Genomic DNA, 20341 nt, shown 5'->3' with positions numbered 1-20341 from the left:
ATATAACTAAGCATGGGCTTAGTACCAGTTATGCATGTACTTGGTAATGGTTTTCTTAGGTGATATAGCAGACTGGGATCCTGATTCTGAGAGCTTCTTACAAGCTGCTTGGCACTTGCTGACTTACATTAAGAGTGCAGGAATTCAGCATATGCTAGAATTAGGCTCTAAAATAATGAAGTAACTGCTTTTACCATATTGATCTCTATCCTTTTATTCTTCTCCTCTGCCTTCACACTGTAAATTACATGCGAGTTTTTTTTTTTTATTTAGTAGTTGTAAACATAAAACCACCACATTATTTTCATTTATGATCACATTTTATCTCAAAACAGTTCCATTTACATTTCTTAGCTGACCACAAGAGGTTTAGCTAAGTGCTTTCTCTCTCCCACTCTCTTTCTTTAAATCCATCTGTGTTTGCTCCTGTCTCTTTATTTATTTCACACTTTGTTTCCCTTTCAGATCATGAAGCTATCCTTTACACAAAAATATTTCTGTAATGATGACAGAGACACAAAAATGTATCTTGTGAATGGGGTTTACTGTATAGCACTGGTAGGATCTTTCCAGTTCTGCCCAGCAAGTCTTCACAGGGGTACCCTCCGCTCCAGCTCCTCAAAAGCCTGAGGATGGACCTCTCTAGAGCCCAATTCCACAGCCCATTCAATTCCTCTTGATTCAGTTGAAGCTAGACTTTGTGGAGTATGATTATACACTTCAGGACAAGGTTTCTGAGGCCAAATGGGGTTTCAAGTTGCTGTCAGGGTACAGAAGTTTTCACCAGCCAAATAAAATGTTGCTGTTGGGAAGGGAACTGATTGAACTGGAGAGCAGCTGCTTAATCAGAGTTTAAAATAAATTATTCTGTATCAGTGAGCTACTGAGACTGAATGCATTAAATAAAATAAAACAAGGTCATTTAAAGTGTAAAATAAATAATACAAAAAGAATTATGCAGTACAAATCAGATTACATGCATTTTTTTGAGCATCTTCATTAAGTAGCTGCTAGCTGCATGTTTGCCAATCTTTATTCAGATTTTTAGATGCTGTGCTTTAGATATCTGTGCTTGCTTTTTACTTGATGAGCAAGCAAATTGGATATGAATTCATATTTTATGAGATGTCTTTTAATTAAAAATTTTCAGGAGGAGAGAGAATGAAAATTATTTTGTTGCTTATTTCTTCAGTGTATCTTTTGTGCTAACAACAAAGGTTAGTTGTTAGCAAAAAACCCAATAATAGAATAATGAAGTTTTGTTTGGAACAAATGCCCTAGGATAAATAAAATTGAGGTAGATAAATCTGGGGTGTTTTGCTGTATTGCATGATACAAATTTACAGAGCTGCTGATCATATAAGCCTTGTGCCTGAGAATCACTTCTGTTCACTGCTGTCACTGGAGAGTTCCTGTAGAGACCATGCTCCAGATTCTTCAATGTAGTAGATAAACCTTATATTTACCAAAGTACCGGCTTGCAAAAGAGCTGGAGCCCAGCTTTTTTCTTAGATCACAGAATGGAGTTTTATAGTACTTTCTTATTTAGCTGAACATCCATCTTTTTTCCCCTGACTATGCCAGTACTGCAGTGCCCTAGCAAACCCAACCTCATGAGTTAGACCAGCGTATTCATCTGCAGAGAACTTTCCAGGGAGCCTCCTTTGGCAGTCAGGGAGCATAGCTGGAAAGAAAAAGAGGTGCAAAATTATTCCTACACTTGTCAGTCTCCAGCTTCTTTGAGAGCCCATCAGATCTTCTGGCAACACAAGAAAGTGAGCGCAGCTTTCCATTGCTCAAAGTGAAATAGGCATGGATATCCTGTTAGCTGCACTATGAACTGGCCACTCAGGTAAAGGTGGAAAGAAGAAGAAACTTGCTCCACTCTGCTGGCCCAGTTCACCGTCTTGGTCATCCTGCTGTTTTCCACTGGCAATGGAATTGCCAGGCCCACTGCCCTTTGTAGGCCTGGTTCTGAGCAAAGCCATGGCGGCACGCGCTGGGAGCGGCAGCTCCGCACGGATCCCTGTGGGACTCAGATTTGGGGTGAATTGATCTGCTTCTACTGATGTAAAGCTTCTTTGTGTGTCTGCATGGTACCCCACAACTGGCCTCTCTCACGGAGCGCTGCAGTGGGAACCTGCAGGGGGAAGTTAAAACCCAAGAGGCGACCATGAAGGAGGCCTAGAGTGAAGTCTTGAACACCTCCTGAGCAAGGCCCTTGGGTAAATTACCTCCTGAGGATTAAGCATGAGCACCACAGACTGTGCAGCTCATGGAGTCTTCCTCATGGAAGGGGAAGGCCAGCTGGCAGTGAACTGAAGTAACTGGAAATTCCTCATCATCTTTCTGATGGTAATAAGATTTAAAACATGATAATACAGAGGAAGAAACCAGCAGCTTTGAAGTGTGCCAGAGATACTGGGATCTGGCAGTGATTTATTGTTTGTCTCACTTGCAGAATAATGTATGCCTTCTGAGTAACAACATGTCCTTTTGCTGCATGAAAATAACTACTCAGAAACAAAATCTTATCAGTAGTGGTGATACTGTGAAATTCATTCCTTAGTGGTATTTTATCCCAGTGTTTCTATGTATTTGTCAGTATTGCAGGCAGAAAGGTGGTGAGCAATCTGGCAGAGACTGATGGAATTCTGGACAGAGGAGTGCTTTCTCATGGAGAACAGGAATTCTTCATTTGCTAGCCCAAGTGCAAAAACAGTTAGTGAATAAATAGCCACCCTGTTCATCCTTTAAAGGTATTTAAAAGTCTAAAGCAACCTTTAAAGGATTGTTGTCATAGTGTTGATATTATTGCCTGCTTTCGCTGCCCCAAGAGCTCACCTTACTCAGTGGTACATATAAACCTATTGGGTCAAAAACCTCTAGACTGGGGAGCTGGTCAGAGAATTGGGCTTCTCACAAGTGGCATTATAGCAGTTCTCTGGAAATGTTGCATCAGTGCTTCTGCATGGCGTCTGATCAGGGTTCTCCACCAAGATATCAGTGAAATGTTTTCAGCTATTGCATACATGAATAATTAGCCTGTCAGCCTTTCTCTTGTATCTGTTCCAGTGTTTTTGAAAGGAAAGGTGATTTATGAAGGATTCAATGATTGCTGAAGATATTGCACATAACTGGATCAGTCATATTTTACCTAATTTTAAAGCCGTCATCTTCACAATGGAATCCATTAATTCCCACTGCATTGTGTAGACAAGTCCATTGAAATTTTCTAGAGAACAAGGTCTTAAAAATGCTATCATCCTCACTCTGTGTGCATACTGAAATAATTGCATTAGAGAAAGTGCAAAGTTTTCTTATCATTTTGGCTTTTTATGAAAATTAAAACTGTTAACATTATCAGATGATCTTTTAAGTGAGTGAGTGTGTTTCATGAATTCAAGTGTTGCTCTACTGAATTTCTCCACAGAAATGGCAATTCAGGGGAGGGGAAAATGGGTTGCAGGTGAGAGAAATTACAGAAATGCCTTAGACTATTGCAGGTCATTTTCATCCTGTTCAATAGCAGAGTAAGAATGTGGAAATGCATCTGTAAACCCAAACTGCAAAAGACCTCTCTACCTGTTTGAGGGGGAAAAATATAAACTGTCTCCCACCATTTCAGGAAACAAAAGAATCAGTACTTCTACACAGGTGCTGTGGCTTTGTTCTGTCAGCTTTTGTTGGGAAAACTGATGTTGCTACCACATTTTTCTAGGAGGAATTCAGGACAGAAGGTGTAATGAAATTGACATTTTGAAACAGAGTTTTGTGTTAAATCTATATAAATACATGAGGGGTTCTTTGTTAGTCATAGTATTAGTTTTCCTACTTATTTGAGCACAAATTTTAATTTTTTTATTTACTTCAAGCTGCTGCAGTATTTCCAGTTCACCGCAACTGAAAGCTGCAAAATGCAGATGTCCCTGGGTAAAGACTGCCCAGAATAGAAGGGAAGGGCTCTGGGAACGCCCTGCTCCAGGCAGTGGTGGTCGTTCCTCGTGCAAATGCAAGTTGTGTACAGATTTGGAACACCACCTCATTTAAAAACACATCTGGAGGACAGGATTCCTGAATTCTGTCTGCAGCAGATAGGGCAGGTAATTCTTGCTGCACTAAGCAGCAGTTATTAGCACTGTGTCAGTATTCCCAGTGCTCAGTAAGGGCATCATGCCACAGAGTTATGAACCCCCTCTGTTTAGGAGTCACCTCATCCAAGGGCTCTGGAACCACAGCCATATTAATCTTCTGCAAAATAAGTGTGTCACTGTGAGTGTGGGTAGGGATATTGGGACAAACAAGGCAGAACAATCTCTGGGGACACTAGATGTGCACAAAGAGAGTGATGAGCTAAAGTGGACAGACTTTAGGCCAGGAACTATCCTTTAACCAGTGTCTCTCTGAGATAATTCTATTGCATGTGGAGTTTTGTTTGATCCAGTTCCTGTTAACTCCAACCATGGATTAAATTTACAATCTTAATGAATCTCAAGTTACAAAGTATTCTATGCAATGATGTTAATAATTAACTACAATCATGTTAAATTTAGAGACAGAATTGTGTTTAAGTAGAGATGGGAATATTTTTGAGGTCAATGCACAATTGACTTACGAAACACACATGAGAACAAGAATGTCATCTGCAAAAAGCAACAAAAACACATAAAATCCAGTGTTCACTAATTCAATCTAACAAGAGAAGCAAGATGCATCTGTATACAATTTATTTTCTCTGCAAACGATTTCATGTGGAAATTTAAAAGGCTAGTTCTGCATCTGAAATCTGTGAGCAGTTAATAAGAGCATTTATTCATAGAATCATTTAGGCTGGAGAAGACCCTTAGGATCACTGAGTTGAACCATCAGCCCGGCGCTGCCAAGGTCAGCACTGAACCACATCCCTAGGTGCAGTGTCTGCAGGATCTCCAGGGATGCTGACTCAGCCACTTCCCTCAGCAGCCTTTCCAATCCTTCATAAGTCTTCCCGTGAAGAAATTTTTCCTGACATCCAGTCTGAACTTCTCCTGGCACAATTTGAGGCTGTTTCCTCTCATTCTTTCACATTCAGTCATATGTGTCTAACAACTATTTGTACAAACCTGTGAATGGCGCTGAAAGAGACACAAGGACAGGTTCAGTTATTAGGAAAAATGCCCCAGCAAATCTTTATGACCTTCTGAATGTGAAACTGGGCTAAGAGTGGCATCACATAGCCAAACCTCCTTATTTCTAGTGAGAAATCTAGTTGGTAAATTCTGTATGAAATCAAGCATATTAATCATGTGGGTGGGAAGTTGCTAAGTATAGAATTGCAAAAACCTGTAGAATGAATCAGAAAGAAAAGATCGGTGTTAGGAGCAGAGCTTGAGTTAAAAACTGCTTTTTCCCCCCTGCAGTGATCTGCAGACCAACTGGAACACTTGACTGGTAATTCTGTGATTTTCAAAGACACCAAAACTTGTTTGGTTTTTTGTGCTTCCTGAATTTTGGCAACAGAAATGAGACAATTTATTTAATTTCCTGGATGAGAGGGATAAACAATGCTGTTTTAAAATACTGCACAGTCTGTCACTTTTGCATTTAATAGTGCCATCCATGTGGTATCTTAGGCCAGCTGTGGGTATGTAATCATGACTGGAGCAGATACTTTAAAAACTGGATTTTGATTATTTTTTTATTCTTAAATACAACAAACTAAGAACAGGGAAAGAAATATTTCAGATTGGCAACTAACTCGTAGTACCTTATCTGACTGGCTGATTAAATGGGATACTAACAGGATTAATCAGTAAAGGTCCTAAAATAAACTTGTATGTGATTAATGGAAGAATAAAAATTTCACCATCTAGTGGCTGCCAGTAAGGGTCAAAGGTACTGTGCTCACAGGGCTCAGGCTCTGACCAAGCAAGTGCAGACAGAACACATTTTAATTTTAGGCTTTTGACACTGTATACTTAATCCAAGGTTGCAGTTAACAGGAATTGCATCAAACAAATCTCCATGTCCAAGCTAATCTTCCCAGAGTCTGGGAGGTACACCTCTGCTCTGAAGTCCCTTCCCTTTCATCCTCTTGGTGCATATTTGGAGTCTGTTCAGTTGTTCAGGAAATATGAACTGAGGGTGAAAGCACATTTTACAAACCTGTTTTTCTGGTAACCAACTGAAGGTTAAGTCACCTAAATAAATAAAGCATGGTTTAAACATGATGCTCTATTTTATTGTAAGTAGTAATAATTCTGTGGGGAAAAACTTTTCTGCCTAATCTTTGCAGTCTCTGCTTGTTTTTTATTTATTGTTCTTTTTAAGTGAAGTACATGTTTTAAGTCCTTTGTGAAATCTTTAATCTTGCTAGCCTGAAGAGAATTTTGTAATTCTGGGTAGAATGCACAAATAAGCACTTCTTCCTCTGTCTGTATTTTATCTAGCACATCTGTCTTTGTCTGCTGTGCAACTGAAGTGTGCAAATAGCTTCATAGAAATAATAGTTTGGTGCTATTTAGAGTACAAAGATAAGTGGGCATAGAAATCTTGTGGATGTGCAGAATAAGACTGGATTTAGCTATGAAGATATAGGTAAGGATTCCATAGCTTCGCATAGGTAGTTGAACCAAATTCCTGATTTCTTAAAGATGTCACAATGTTAATACTTTCACTGTATAAGTGCGGTGACACAAGATAACTCATAATCTGTCTAATAGAGACAAATAGCTATGGGTGTATGTCAGAATAATTAATGTTGAGTCAAGTTAATTTTTTCATTTAACAAATTGAATTGTTTCAGCTAATTATGTAGTGTGGCCTAAATGTGGTGAGGGATGTTCAGAGAAGAAAATTATTACTTTTTTCCTCCAGTGAATTAATGAAAATAGTAAGGAAAATGTACATTCAGTGTATGAAACAATGTCCAGCTTCACATGCTGAATTTTGCAGCCTTCATTACAGCATGAGTCTCCTGGGCTTCTTGGACTGACTAGTGCAGCATCCTCCTCAAGGCCCCTAAAACACTCTCTGGAGAACACTATCTTGGCTCCATACCTATAAAAGAAGCCATTTTTTCTCTGTTAGATGGGTAAGGTGGTGTCACTGCTTCCTGTTACTCTCATGAAGAAACAGACAAAATGAAGGGCTGCTCAAAATTTTAGTACCTTTTCAACTTCTTGAGCTATTGCCTTCCCTAAGCAGGGGCTTAGGAGGTTAGGGATATTAAAGTTTACTGGCAGTAAATATAGAAATATGTAAAATTTGACTGTGCCCAAGTTACAGTTCCCCTGAAAGGAGGCTGTAGCGAGGTGCGGTTGTCTCTTCTCCCAAGTACCAAGAGACAGGACAGGAGGAAACATCCCAGGTTGTGCCAGGGCAGGTTTAGATTGGGTATTAGAAAGCATTTTTTCACTGATAAAGTGGTCAAGCATTGAAACAGGCTGCCCAGGGAAGTGTGAGTCACCATTCCTGAAGGTATTTAAAAGTCTATAGATGTGGCACTCTGGGACACGGTTTAGTGGTGGACTTGGCAGTGTTAGGGTAATGGTTGGACTCAGGGATCCCCTAAGGGTCTTTTCCAACGTAAATGATTCTGTGATTCTGTGATAATGAGTATGTAGGGAGCCATAATCATTTTTGGTGTGGACAAACTCAGAAGCTAATTCCCCAGATCCCCTAGGGTCTGCCTTCCAGGCTTAGGTGCATCTGTTTTACCATATCCTCCCAGTCCCCTTTTCAGTTTTGTTTTGTTGGGGTTTATTTCATTTTGTTTTTAAATATGTGTATTTCTCGCACCCCATCTGTTTTGCATTTTGTAAGCCTCATGGGCAGGTGCTCTCCTCTCCATGTTTCCACAGTGACTGGCAAGGATTTATAATTGGGAGTCCAAGTTCTACTGGATTGTAAATAAGTACAGGAGTAACATGGATCTCCTAAGCCTCTTCGTCCACACTAATAGCTGTAATATCACCAAATGGAAGGTCAAATGCCTGTGTAAGGTTTATATAAAAGTGATTGTGTGTGCTGTGATTTATAAATCACGTCACGGTAAGAAGTGGGAACTGCTTTGGTCCCAGGCAGCAATGCCAGGTTTCAGCACATCCCTGACTAGAAATGGCTGAGCACGGCGGAACAGATTCACTGACTCAACTCGCATTGGAACTGAGAGAAAACATCTCGTGGTCACCCTAATATATGTTTTATGTTTGTGGCTTTAAATTATGACTAATTACCCATTCTCTGTCAAAATGTGTTTCATTTCACAAAGGAAATCTTAAAACATTAATTACTAAAAGGTCTCACAGCTTCCTCTTGCTATTGTAGCCCAAACGTAAGCTTTCAATACTTTGTAATTTTACAGCAGCAGTTAAAAAGAGACTGTTCCCAAAATCACAGAGTAGTTTAAGTAGAAAGGGACCTCCAGAGTTCATCTGATTTATCTGCCACTTCTCAAAGTGGCATCAGCTAGAACAGGTTACTTGGGACTGTGTCCAGATGGGTTTTCAATATCCTCAAAGACAGAGCCTCCACCATCTCTCAGCATTCTCTTTCAGTGTTTGACCACCCTCAGAGTAACAGTTTTCCTCTGTGCAACTGCACTAAGACCTCTAAATTCTCCCAGTGTCAACCCCCCCGCCTCCCCTGCCCCCAGCCACCTGCTTTTGCCTGCAGCCCCTTCAGAGCCGCCTGCTCAGGCTGGTTTCTCAGAATAGGTGTGAGTGCTCTGCCCATGACACTTTCCTGCACCCTCACTTATGAGCACAGGCTTTATGTGGCTGCCCTTCCTCACGAGGTCTCTCCTGCCGCGGCACCCTGCAGTGTTTGCTCCACCACTACCTCCCTTCCAACACTGTTTTCAAGTTCTCCTTGCCACGCTGCTCAGCCTCTTGGTAGGGATGATTTTGCCCCATTTTTCATTCTTATCCAAGGTAACTTGAGACCAGAGGAACCTCGTGCAGAATCACATATGACTTAGATGCAGTGATACTGATAGAATGGGACAATGAGGAATGCTTGTGTGAAGAGAAGTTCTGGGAACAGGCAAAGTGAAGAGGCAGTAAGCAGGGAAATAGCCCTTTCTCCACTGAGGAAATAATTCAGCAAAAAGAAGAATGTGAGTTGTGTGCTTCTGACATTTATTAAGTCTTTAAAATCTTTGATAAGAAATACCTGTATTGTGAAGATCTCAGCTGTTTGCTGCTGACAAAATGTGGCTGAACTTAAATGTGTGAGTAGACATATACATGTGCATACACAGATGGCCAAGGAAAGTACTCCTTAGTGAATAAAAATTGTTGGAATATACTTCAAAAATAAAAAAGGATGACCCACCCTGTATATGATCCTCAAACTGAAATAATCATGCAGCATTTCTCCCACAGCACTTCAAAATTATAAACAACAAATATAGAGTCAAATTCTATCTTTCATCCCTATGACGGGCAACTTATTCCAGACTGTGTTTTAATAGTCTTTCATACACCCATGTGTCAGATTAAATAGTAGAAATGCCAACTGGATGATAATGTAGTATCATTTCTGAAAGTATTGGCTTTTAATATTAATCTTCAATGGGATGCTTTACTGCAGGCATGTGCATACATTAGATAACCCTGGCATACAGAGAGTATTTTAAGACCTACATAATTTTGAAACACCCTTTAATATTTAGTGATAGTCATGATACATTCCATGCACATAAGATCAGAAGCAGACCTTCCAGGCTAGTTTTACTTCTCAGGATGGATGCCAAATTGGGAGCCCACAGTATTTTGGTTTTCTATAGGACAGTTAAAATGGCACCACAAGCTGTTCTCTGACATCTGAGCCTGGTCTTGGGCAGTCAGATCACAAGGTAGAAGTGCCAAGAAGAATAATAAATACAACTGTCTTCGCATGCTTATCTTTTAATCTGAGATTAAAGATGAGATATCCAAAACATATGCTGTCAGCTATTATGGATTCTGGGACATTGAACTGTGATGCCAGAAAATTCATTTTAGTTACTGAACTCCAGCATCTGGTGCTGCCTGCACTGTCCAGAATCAACTTCATAGACAACTTTAATTTGTAATTACTTCTCTCTCACTTTCTATTTATCCACCGATGATTAAAAAAAAAAACCTGCATTCTTAAGCTTTAGATTTAAGCAACATCATTTTATATCCACAAAATAAAAGACTAACCCTCTATAATTCATAGATTTTGTAGGAAACAACATGCTTACAGATTTTCACATTGAGTTAGCTGCTGCTTAGAAGGAGGAAGAGGTGCATGTAAGATTAGATTCAAAGCAGTTCTGTGAAATCTATGTAGCCCCTTTATGCAACAACCTGCTACACGGGGGAGAGGAAAAAAATAAATCCTAGCCTTGATGTCAAAACAATGTAAACTCCTTTTAGTATGTTGACTTGTGGAACAAGTGAGGCATGAAAACAAAAGTGCAGAGCCCTCAGTAGTGACTGTGAATATTTTATTTTACCAAGAGAAAGCAACAAGAGACCAAATCCTTAAAGCATATGCTGTGCTGACAGTGCGCTCTCACTGTGACAGTAATGGTATTTGCAATCCCGGCTGCACTCTAGCCTGTGCTGTAAAAGCACCCATTCCTTAGAGTATGTGTTGCCCTTTCCTGGCCCTTAGCTAGATGAAGGAGCTCTTCTCTCTTGCTCATGTTGCCCTGTAGAAACGGATGTTTAAACTAATATTTATCTCCCCCGAAGTGAAATTGTAGAGATTTTGGCATCATTAGCTCTTCTGAAATTTTCACGGTGCTGAAAAAGAATCTTTGGGTGACTGTAGCTTTTTGCACACAAAGCAACCATTCTCTGGCTCTTTACAAATATCTGATATAAGTGTTGTTCTGAAATCCTCATAGAAATGCTGAAGCAAAAATACCACTGTTACTGCAGTGTTGTTGTTGGAGAGTGGTTGGTAAGAATGTTTAGAGGGTGATTCAGGGCTGTGACTGAAAGTATTCACTAGTGTCTGTCAGAGATCATTTTGACTAAGTCTAATGAGCTAAGTTGGTGAGCCGATTAAAGATAAAAGAAGTTGCTCCTCTGGGAATGTGTTTGAATGTGAGTGCTCTCCAGTTTTTCCTAGCACCCTTTTGTTTGTTCTTCTCTCCCAGCTGAGGCATGAGATTCAGAGGGAATTGTTGCTTATAAATTATGTATTTACTGCCTCACAATTACCATTCTGTCATCAAAAATATCAGTTTTTCCTTCACTAGTCAGTTCTTTCTCAGTTTCTCCATCCTCTGCTTAAAATTGTTCCCCATCACTGCATCCATTCTCAGCCCAGGTCTTTGTGTGGAGACCCAGTCATCCTACACAGACTTCTTATTTCCTACTTCATATTTGAACAATTCAGGAAATTTTGGGTGATTCACAAATGTGATTACATGGTAGCATTTCAAGACATCCCAGTATTGCTTCAGAGAGACAGCTTTGAAGAATGCATGTGATGGGCTTTAGAGGAAGTAAGGAAGCAATGTGGATTGTGGTGTGGTAAAGGGGGGATAAGCAAGAGGCACAAATTAAATCCTGGAATCATACGTAATTCCTTCTGAATGTGACCAGTTGTGTTCTGCACTATCCAGAAGCAAGAGCAGCAACCGAGTCACTTCCAGCTCAGCTTCATTCTGAGTTTGATCTCCTGTTTCAGAGCTGCTGACAGGCTGCTTGGAGCCCTGTCCACAACTGCAGCCAAGCCCATAGCAGAGCTTCCAGCAGTTACAGGCTCCCAGGCAAGCTCTGCTTTCAGCTCAGACCCAGCATGCCCTCAGCTCCCACATATTCATTGCTGCTGCTAGGCTTGGTGAATTTAGGTTGGGAATTACCCACGTTTTTGCCATGACATTTCTGACTGTACTGTAAGTATCCATTTTATCCTCACCCTATAAGCTTTTTGCAATAGGAACATAATGTAGATGGGCCAAAATAATAAAAAAACCATTTGCAACTAAGTTTTTTAATTAGGTTGCTAAACTGTAAATTGCCATTTATGCACATGATAAGATTTCTCTTCTAGTTTGCATTGATGTCCAGGATATAGCTTGAACCTCTAGAAATTTCTAAAAATGGTGATACACTGGTTTTGTTTCCATTCAACCACTAACTAAGAAATTACATTCTACTCTACACTCTAGAAGTAACAGCATGGCTTCTGACTTGATTGTAGTGTAAGTTCTTTCCTCAAGCAGCTGTCAAGCAAAGATAGTCCTAAAATAATGGGGGAAGAAGGAATGCCATAGAGAAGAGTTTCTCAGCAGGGAGAGGATAGGACTGTTATAATTTAAGAGTGCCCCACTTCTCTTGTAATTTTAAAATTCTGTTTTACAGATAGACTTTCTGGTCAAGTTCCAGGTGCTTTTGTTTGAGTAGCCTCAACCTCCCTATGGACTCAACAGATGTACCACGAAATGGCATTGCTCACTGGGAATGCAGATCCTGACTTCAGCTCCCGCTCCTTCAACAACTTGGAAAACCTCTGTGAAGTGCAAACCAAGAAAGGATTCTTCTACAAAAAGGCCAAACTTCTGCATCCTGGAGAAGATTTGTGCTGCTTAGCCCGCTTGGATGACCGGTCCAGGTTTGTGATCATCAACGTAGGTGGTATTAAGTACAAAATTCCCTGGACCACCTTGGAGAACTGCCCCTTGACCAGGCTTGGGAAGCTAAAATCCTGCAATAATTATGACGAGATCATGGACATCTGCGATGATTATGATGTTAGCTGCAATGAATTTTTTTTTGACCGTAATCCTAGTGCCTTCAGAACGATCATGACATTCCTGACAGCTGGGAAGCTGAGGCTTCTCAGGGAGATGTGTGCTCTTTCGTTCCAGGAGGAGCTTGTGTACTGGGGGATAGAAGAGGACCACCTGGAGTGGTGCTGTAAAAAGAGATTGCGACAGAAAGAGGAAGAGGCAGCTGAGGCCAGGCTGTTTGAGAGGGAGATGGTGTTTAATGAAGCTACGCAAAGTGCCTTCCAGGACAGCAGCCGACTGAGTCTGTGCATGCGAAAGCTCAGGGATATGGTGGAGAACCCCCACTCAGGGATCCCAGGAAAGATCTTTGCTTGTATTTCAATCTCTTTTGTTGCCATCACTGCTGTCAGCCTCTGCATCAGCACCATGCCCGATGTCAGAGAAGAGGAGGATCGGGTAAGTGCAGCTCTTCTTGGGGTAGAGCATATTTTGCATTCTTGTCTCCTCGGGAAAGGTGACAGGAAAAATCACTCCAGCAGATATGCAGGCATTGTGTTCAGTATATATGATGTGGAGGGCTAGCTGGATAGAGCACAGAAAGGGTTATGTCACTTAAAAGTGAGGCAAGGTTGGGCCAAACTCTGCCTGCTAGCCCAGGTTAGCCAGTTCACACCAGCAGAAAATCCTACCCACCAGATTTGTTTTCTGACATGTCTAACCAGATGACAAACTAGCTACTCTGGGGATAAAAAACAGCCTTTCTTTTGGTTTAATGTTTTGAGGTTAAGTTTAGAGCTAACAAACCAATTTTCCCTAAAGGTACTTTAACAATTTGAATGAACTCTCAGTGTGCCAGTGTAAAAACCACATCTAAAGTATTTTGATGCTATAGGGTGATGTAAAGGCCAGCGAAGCTGAGGCAGAAATTTAACAGCAGAAACACAGCGATTGTCCCAATTTTCAGACCTGCTTAGTATTCTCAAGCGTAAGCTGGGGATGATTCATGCCCTTGAAAATCAAGTCTTACAGATATTTTGTTTATTCTTTAGTTCATCAAATTTCCTAAGGGTTTAGTCCCTTTTTTGTGCAAGCAGTTCACTTCCCTAGGATTAATTGTATGTAGGCCAGGAAGAGCTCATCTGAAAAATGGTAGAGGAGGACATTGACATTTTCTTCACGTATGTGCTGAAATGCAGTCTGAGGAGTTGGGGGTGGGGAGGTGTTGAGGAATTCATGCCTTCTCTAGTTTTACCCAAGTCCAAGCTTAACACTAAATGTTTGGGCTTATTTCCCAGCCCCGTGGTCATTAAATGTGGTTGTGAACTTCAGCTGCTAAGACAGTACCTCACCTCATGAAATGCTGCCTCTGAGCTGAAGGCTGAGCCCTCCTGAAGCAGCTCTTCCCATGTGCTGTCACCCAGGGGCTGGATGGCTTGTGCCCTACTGCCACAAGCAGAAAAGAGGGACATCATCCCCAGACCAGAGGCGTTTGCTGTTATATCACAAAGTAAGATGCAAGGTGATGGAAAATGAATCCAGCTGCACCTCACTGAGCACCCTGTGTACAGTTAAACCCACCCTTTGCTTGCAAGGTCTGCTCAGGTTGCATCTCAGCTGAGGAGTTTGATTTGGAATCAGAGTCTTTCAGGAGCGGCCAGGAAAAAAAAATAAAACATTTGGTATGTTGACTGATGTATGATTTATTATCAGATCTTTATTCTAAAGCCTTTTTCTGATTTAAAATTTGAAGATGGTAGTACTGGGTACTAGTTCACACTGTGTTGTCCTAATAATGCTTTTTAAGATATCATTTCTAAAACACATGCCTTTTACTGTAATTAACCATCAGGGCTCTGGTATCCTGAATTCTAAGTACAAGGGATATTCTACTGTCGAAAACTGAGATGTATTATTATGTTAGACCATTCCTAAACTCTCATAATTCTAAAAGCAATAGTTCAGCTCTCACAGGTTTAAGTGAGAGCTGAACTATTGCCTTTAGAATTATGAGAGTTTAGGAATGGTCTAACATAAATAGGGACTCATAATAATAGGCTAATAATGTTTTTTGGGTGGAGCAGGATAATAATGAGGATAGAAAGAGCATTTGAGAGAAGCCTGGATTTCTTGGTAAACTGGAACCATTAGAAGGAGAACATTTTCATAGTCAAATGCAAAATTTTGCAATAAAGACAAATGCAGGCTTGCTTATGTAAAAGCAGGGACTGGTTCCCAAAATGAGGCACTGAATAGTATTTAGTGTACAAGCAACCATAAATTCCTATTGCAGCATAAAGTCAGAAGGGTTAATGCCATCCTTGAATAGCTATGCTGGGGAGTATTAATAGGAAGCTGGAAGATTTTTTGTGCCTGTATGCAGTATTGGTGAGACTGACACTAGAATACCACAGTCGGTTCTCACATTCATGTTTTTCATGGTGTTTTGAAAAACTGGGAGAAGGCTAAAGACCTCTAAATCTTAGACACCTGGGGAAAATGCCATGCAATAAGAAACTTGAACATTTCAGTTGATTTAAATTATTGGAAGGAAGGTGAGTGGATTAGGCAGCACGTAAGTTTTTTGTGAGGGGAGAAGAACTGTATCATCTAAAAGACCTTTAAAATAAACAGGGGGAGGATGCATGGATAAAAGCTGGATCCTTATAAATACATATGGGAAACTATAAGCCAGTATTTAATACCAAATTGATTAATTACTGGGACAGGCTAGGAAGAAAATTAGTGGATTCCGTGCTTTTAGACATTTTCAGTTAAAAGCTCAGTGCCCTTTTGTTTAGCCCTCAGCTAACCACATTTTACTTCAATCAAAAGAAAAACATCAATTGCAGACCAAGTTACAAAGGGGAAATTCTTGCAATACAAAGATCAGAATAAATTATCCAGCGTGCTTCTGTGCCCTTAGATTCTAAAAGCACAGAGCTCCTGCAAATAATCTTTGTTCCACATGGAAGGTCTGTGGACAGGCTGGAAATGGTTATTTTGTTTGAGACAAAGGTGGCTCTCTTGCACAGGGGACTGGTGAAGGATCACTTCTGGCAAGGCAAGGAGTAGGCATCTGCCCACCTGGAGTCACCTGTGGGGTCTGGGACTGTGGCTGCAGACTCCCTGCCTGCACTCCCTTTGTGGCTTAGCAAGCCAAGGCAGCTCTGCAAGTAACAGGTGTGGAGACAAGAGAGCTTATGTGAATTCAAATTCATGGTAATCATCCTGAGCTCTATTCCCAGTATCTAAATTAAAATTTGTGCCCGGGGATAGCTCTTTGGTATGGCTTTGCAGTCTCCTAACAAGCAGAAAAAGGATGTGCATCCCTCCTGACTAAGGAACAAATGAATAGTAAATACTATTTCAAAGGCACACCATACTCAGTGTGCACATTTTCCAGGCTTTCTGGCTGGCATTGCTGTTGTTATGGTTCCATGTCAGGGCTGTCATAGGTGATCTGGCTAGCAAACATTGGCCTTTTCCTTGAGCTGCTGTTAGCACAGAAAACAAAAGCTCTATGTGCCATCTATCTGTCCTGTTACTGCTTCAGGGAAAGGCAGAGAAGCCAATCATGAAAAAAGCCATTCTGGGGAGCAATTTTTCATACCCTGATCCTCTAATGCATCTGAACGGACAAAGTGTTACACCCAGTGATGTCCTGCAGAGGTGTAAACGACCTCAAACAAGATGTAAGTGTGGGACCTTAAAAGTTAGAAGTAATTACCAGGTGGGTGAGGAAATTATTTTAGGTACCTGCCTTTCTCTTTTAAAATAGAGCAGAAAATTCAATCATACATGTTGTTAACTTTATTAGCTGCTCCAGGTGTTCTGGATGACAGTGGCAATCCCTGGTGGTTTAGCAAGAGTGGGAAGGCTCATGCTCTGCTGTACTGTAGATACTTGTTCTTACTGAAGGTCACCTTGATTCACCTTGAGTGTTACTCTCTTTTGAAAGTAGTATTGTGCATTTCAGATGCTGCACAATTGTCAGTAGAGTTAACAGAATCAGATCCAGAGCTACTTTTCACTTATCCAAGAAGGATACATAGTTAGTCAATTTTTTTTAGCTTTTATTTGCTTATTAAATAAAATCCACCAATCCAGTAACATGTATAATAGCTCCTTCTGGAAATTTCAGGAAAGGGACACTTCAAGTATGTGAAGAAAACAAACATGTGAAGGCAGTCAGGTTCTTCTATGTAAAGTAACAAGACAATGATAAACTTTTTATTTCAAAATTTTCAGAATGAGAGATTTCAATGAGAGATTTAGATGTAATGGTGAAAAGTCTCCTCTAAAGGCAAAATCTGCTGAGACAGAATCATAGCAGGAGCTCCCAGGTACCAGGCTCTTTCAAGACCACCACAAAAGTTGTCTCCAAGACATAAAAATAGCCAGAGGCACAGAGTATCCTCAAGGCATTTTAGGCATATCCTACCTTTAAGTGGACTTTTCACCTCTCTAAACAAATAGCAGCTATCTCAAAGAAGTGACTCAAAGAAAGCAGCTAAGACATCAGAGAAGTAAACCAGTCAGGGATATATTACAGCAAAAGCTTTAAACACAGAGTGAGAGCTGAACAACCAAAAGACATTCAGAGAGGTTCAGCTGAAAGCCCGATGGTCATCACACCAGACTCTTCATTTTTTTCTTGGTGAAAACAGAAATGTCAACAATTTCTCTCTGAAGACAAATCTTCTCTTTTTTGTTAGACAGCAGCCTTCGTCATCAGGGAAGAAAGGGTGGAACTTAGAAAATAATATCAAACATTCTGTCCTGATTCAAAAAGGTATTTATAGGCCTGAGACCCCTGAGCTCAGTCACTTGTAGCAGAGCAGTGCAAAACAGGAGAAGCAGATCAGAGAGCTCGTTCTTCACGGCGCTTCGTAACGTGTTGGGAACAGCTAGCCTAATTAGAGATGCTGTGATAGGAAGTTACAGTTCAATAACCTTCAGCTGAAGAACATTACAACAAAGAGACTTATAAATAATGAAGTTAATAATAGCTTGTAAAGAAGCCAGAACTATTTAACCTTCTAAGCTCAATTTACACACTGTGCTTCAACTTCCATAATGGTGAGGATGGGGAATAGGTAAATTGTGAATGTGCATTTTAAACAATCTTGTGACTAAAGGTTTCATTTCACAAAGGTACACACAAAAGTAATCTCAGACAAGGTTAAGAGAGTAAGTACTAGATGTAAGTTAGAAGTAAGAAGTAAATACTTCACAGAAAGAGTGGTCAGAAACTGGAATCATTTACCCAGTGAGGTGGTGGAGGCATCATCCCTTGAAGAATTTAAAAAAAGACTGGATGTGGCACTTGCTGCCATGATCTAGTTGAACAGTTAGAACATCGGCTGGACTAGATGATCTTATAGGTCTCTTCCAGTCTTGAAAATTCTGTGATTCTGTGATTCTGAGTCTTGGATAATGATTCTCCTTAGCTTTTCATAGACAAACTGTTCTTTAAGAGGCTGGATGAGCAGACAGTGAGGCTGACTGAAAACTGTCTCAATGGCCATGCCCTGAGCATGGTGGTCAGTGGCACAGAGTCCAGTAACTAGCACTGTGCCCTGGGGGTCTACACTGGGTCCAGTCCTGTTAGGCTTCTATATTCGTGGCCTGGAGGGTGGAGCAGAGTGCACCTGCAGTGAGTTTGCTGATGACACAAACTTTGGGCACGTTGTGGCTGGACAGTTGTGCTGCCGCCCTGAACAGCCTCAGCAGGCTGGGGAAACTGGCTCAGGAAGACTGTGGACCTCAGCAAGAAGAAATGCATAGTCCTGCATTCCTGGTGAGGAACAGCCCCGCACAGCAGTACATGCTGGGGACCACCCAGAGGGAAAGGCGATTGGTAGCAAAGGACCTGGGGATCCTGGTGGACAGCAGGCACAGTAAGCCAGCGCCATGCTCTTGCTGCAAAGACAGGTCCTGGGCTGCATCAGGCAAAGTGCTGCCAGCACATCAAGGGAGGAGATTCTTCCCCTCAGCTCAGCACTGGGGATGCCACACCTGGAGCAGTGTGCAGTGCTGGGCTCCTCAGTGCAAGAGGTACAGACATGCTGGACAAAGTCCAGCGGTGCTTGCTATCCTAAGATGGCACTCTGCTTGAGACTCTGGAATTACTGGCATCATTTCTGTGACTTTATCTGTTTTCTGACTGTCCAGTTGCTGCTCTGCTTGGGATACTGAGACCTTAATTTTAACTTAGAGCCAAGAGTGATGCATAGATGGTTTGTTTTCATGAATGAAAGTATTAATAAAACTGCAGCTTGTGTTTTTACTTTCATTGTGAAATAAACTGTTCTAGAAATTACAGCACAGTCAACAAAACGTGTATTAAAAAATATCTCCCTGTTGGTGTTACAGATAACTATTACTAGTGTGTAGGCACTGAGGGTGACTTTTTAAAAAAAGAATCCTGGGGAATTGGACTAACTAATTTCCCTAGGGATCATCTGAGAGTTTGTTATACCACTCTCAGCTCTGATGTTGAAATGCAAAAATCATAAGCTGTAACAGTATCACCAGTTTTGGCATCTGAACTGATGTACTGTACTTGTACCCTATATTGCTAATTTGCATTTTGTGTCTGCTCCAGACTCCTCAGGACACAGTTAACTGGAGGCCAGGGAAAGACCCAATGACTCAGTAGCAATGGTCACCTGCCTTTTCTACATCGGGCACAAGGAAGTTCCTTTAGGCACATGAGATTCATATTCAGTTTAACATTCACATGTCCTTGCTTAAGGGTTGTAGGACTCAGAGCACTGCAGAACTCTATTTTAACTAGAAGTAAGGTGTTTCTTACTTTTTTTCCTTTCATAAGCCAAAGTAGGTTTTCTCCTCAGATAGTACTTAAATGGAACTGGTGACACATGCTTAAATTACAAGCTTTGAGAACATCCTTTACTCACAGTCTCGGTTATCAGCAATAAGTAAATATTTGCTTTCTTGTTGAAGTTCTCAATTGGCCTCGTGTAGTTCCATCACCTGTTCTGTGTAATCTTGCCTTTAGATTGGGAATACTTTGGGACAGAATATCTTAAACACAATGTCTATGGCCATCATAGCAAGAGAAATAAAACTATATCTGTTCAGGTACCTTCCTCATGCTTCACCTGCAAGAAGCATGTTTCTAGGCAAGGAAATTCTTTTTTGCAAATGAGACCAACTTAGTTCATGCTGAATCCAAACTGAGGATTAACTGTAAAGTTGTCAAGTCTGAGTCATGCTTGCGTGGTCTCCCAACTCCTTTTTGATGGTCAGAGACATTTGCTAGGCAAGTTATCTTTCAGAGAGATCAGGTTTGTCTGAAAGCAGTGGGAAGTGACGAGGTTTGATTTTACTAAGTGATGCTGCTTCTGTGTGTCACACAGACAGCGTTAACATCACGGAGCTGAGAACTCTGCACTGCTCAATCTAAACCTTAAATGTCAGTTCTGTGGAGCTTTCTGCATCTTTTTTCTGAGTCCCATGGAATTTATAAGTGTGACACCAATGGCAAAATGTTCTTTGCAAATATTGAGATATGGTGATCATGTCCTTAGATCATTTTCCTGGGAAATATCTGTGAGGCATTTAAAAGACACACCCCCTAATGTAAAGGAACACATTTCTTAGGTTTTGCCTTGTGGA

General features: G+C 40.9%; 1 protein-coding gene across 2 annotated transcripts in view; it reads left to right on the top strand.

The window, feature by feature from the left end:
• Positions 1-20341, top strand: part of KCNG2 (potassium voltage-gated channel modifier subfamily G member 2) — a 53647-nt gene that overhangs the window by 17634 nt on the left and 15672 nt on the right. For both annotated transcript variants that reach the window (XM_058030392.1, XM_058030384.1), the window contains exon 2: positions 12330-13153. In XM_058030392.1, the coding sequence (XP_057886375.1) occupies positions 12398-13153 (756 nt within the window). In that variant the 5' untranslated portion in view covers positions 12330-12397. The remainder of the gene's footprint in view (positions 1-12329; positions 13154-20341) is intronic.

This window comes from Melospiza georgiana, chromosome 1 (assembly GCF_028018845.1).
Source record: "Melospiza georgiana isolate bMelGeo1 chromosome 1, bMelGeo1.pri, whole genome shotgun sequence".
NCBI classification, from domain to species: Eukaryota; Metazoa; Chordata; class Aves; order Passeriformes; family Passerellidae; genus Melospiza; species Melospiza georgiana.
Note: the sequence above shows the minus strand (reverse complement) of the source record. Positions and strands in the feature narration are given on the sequence as shown.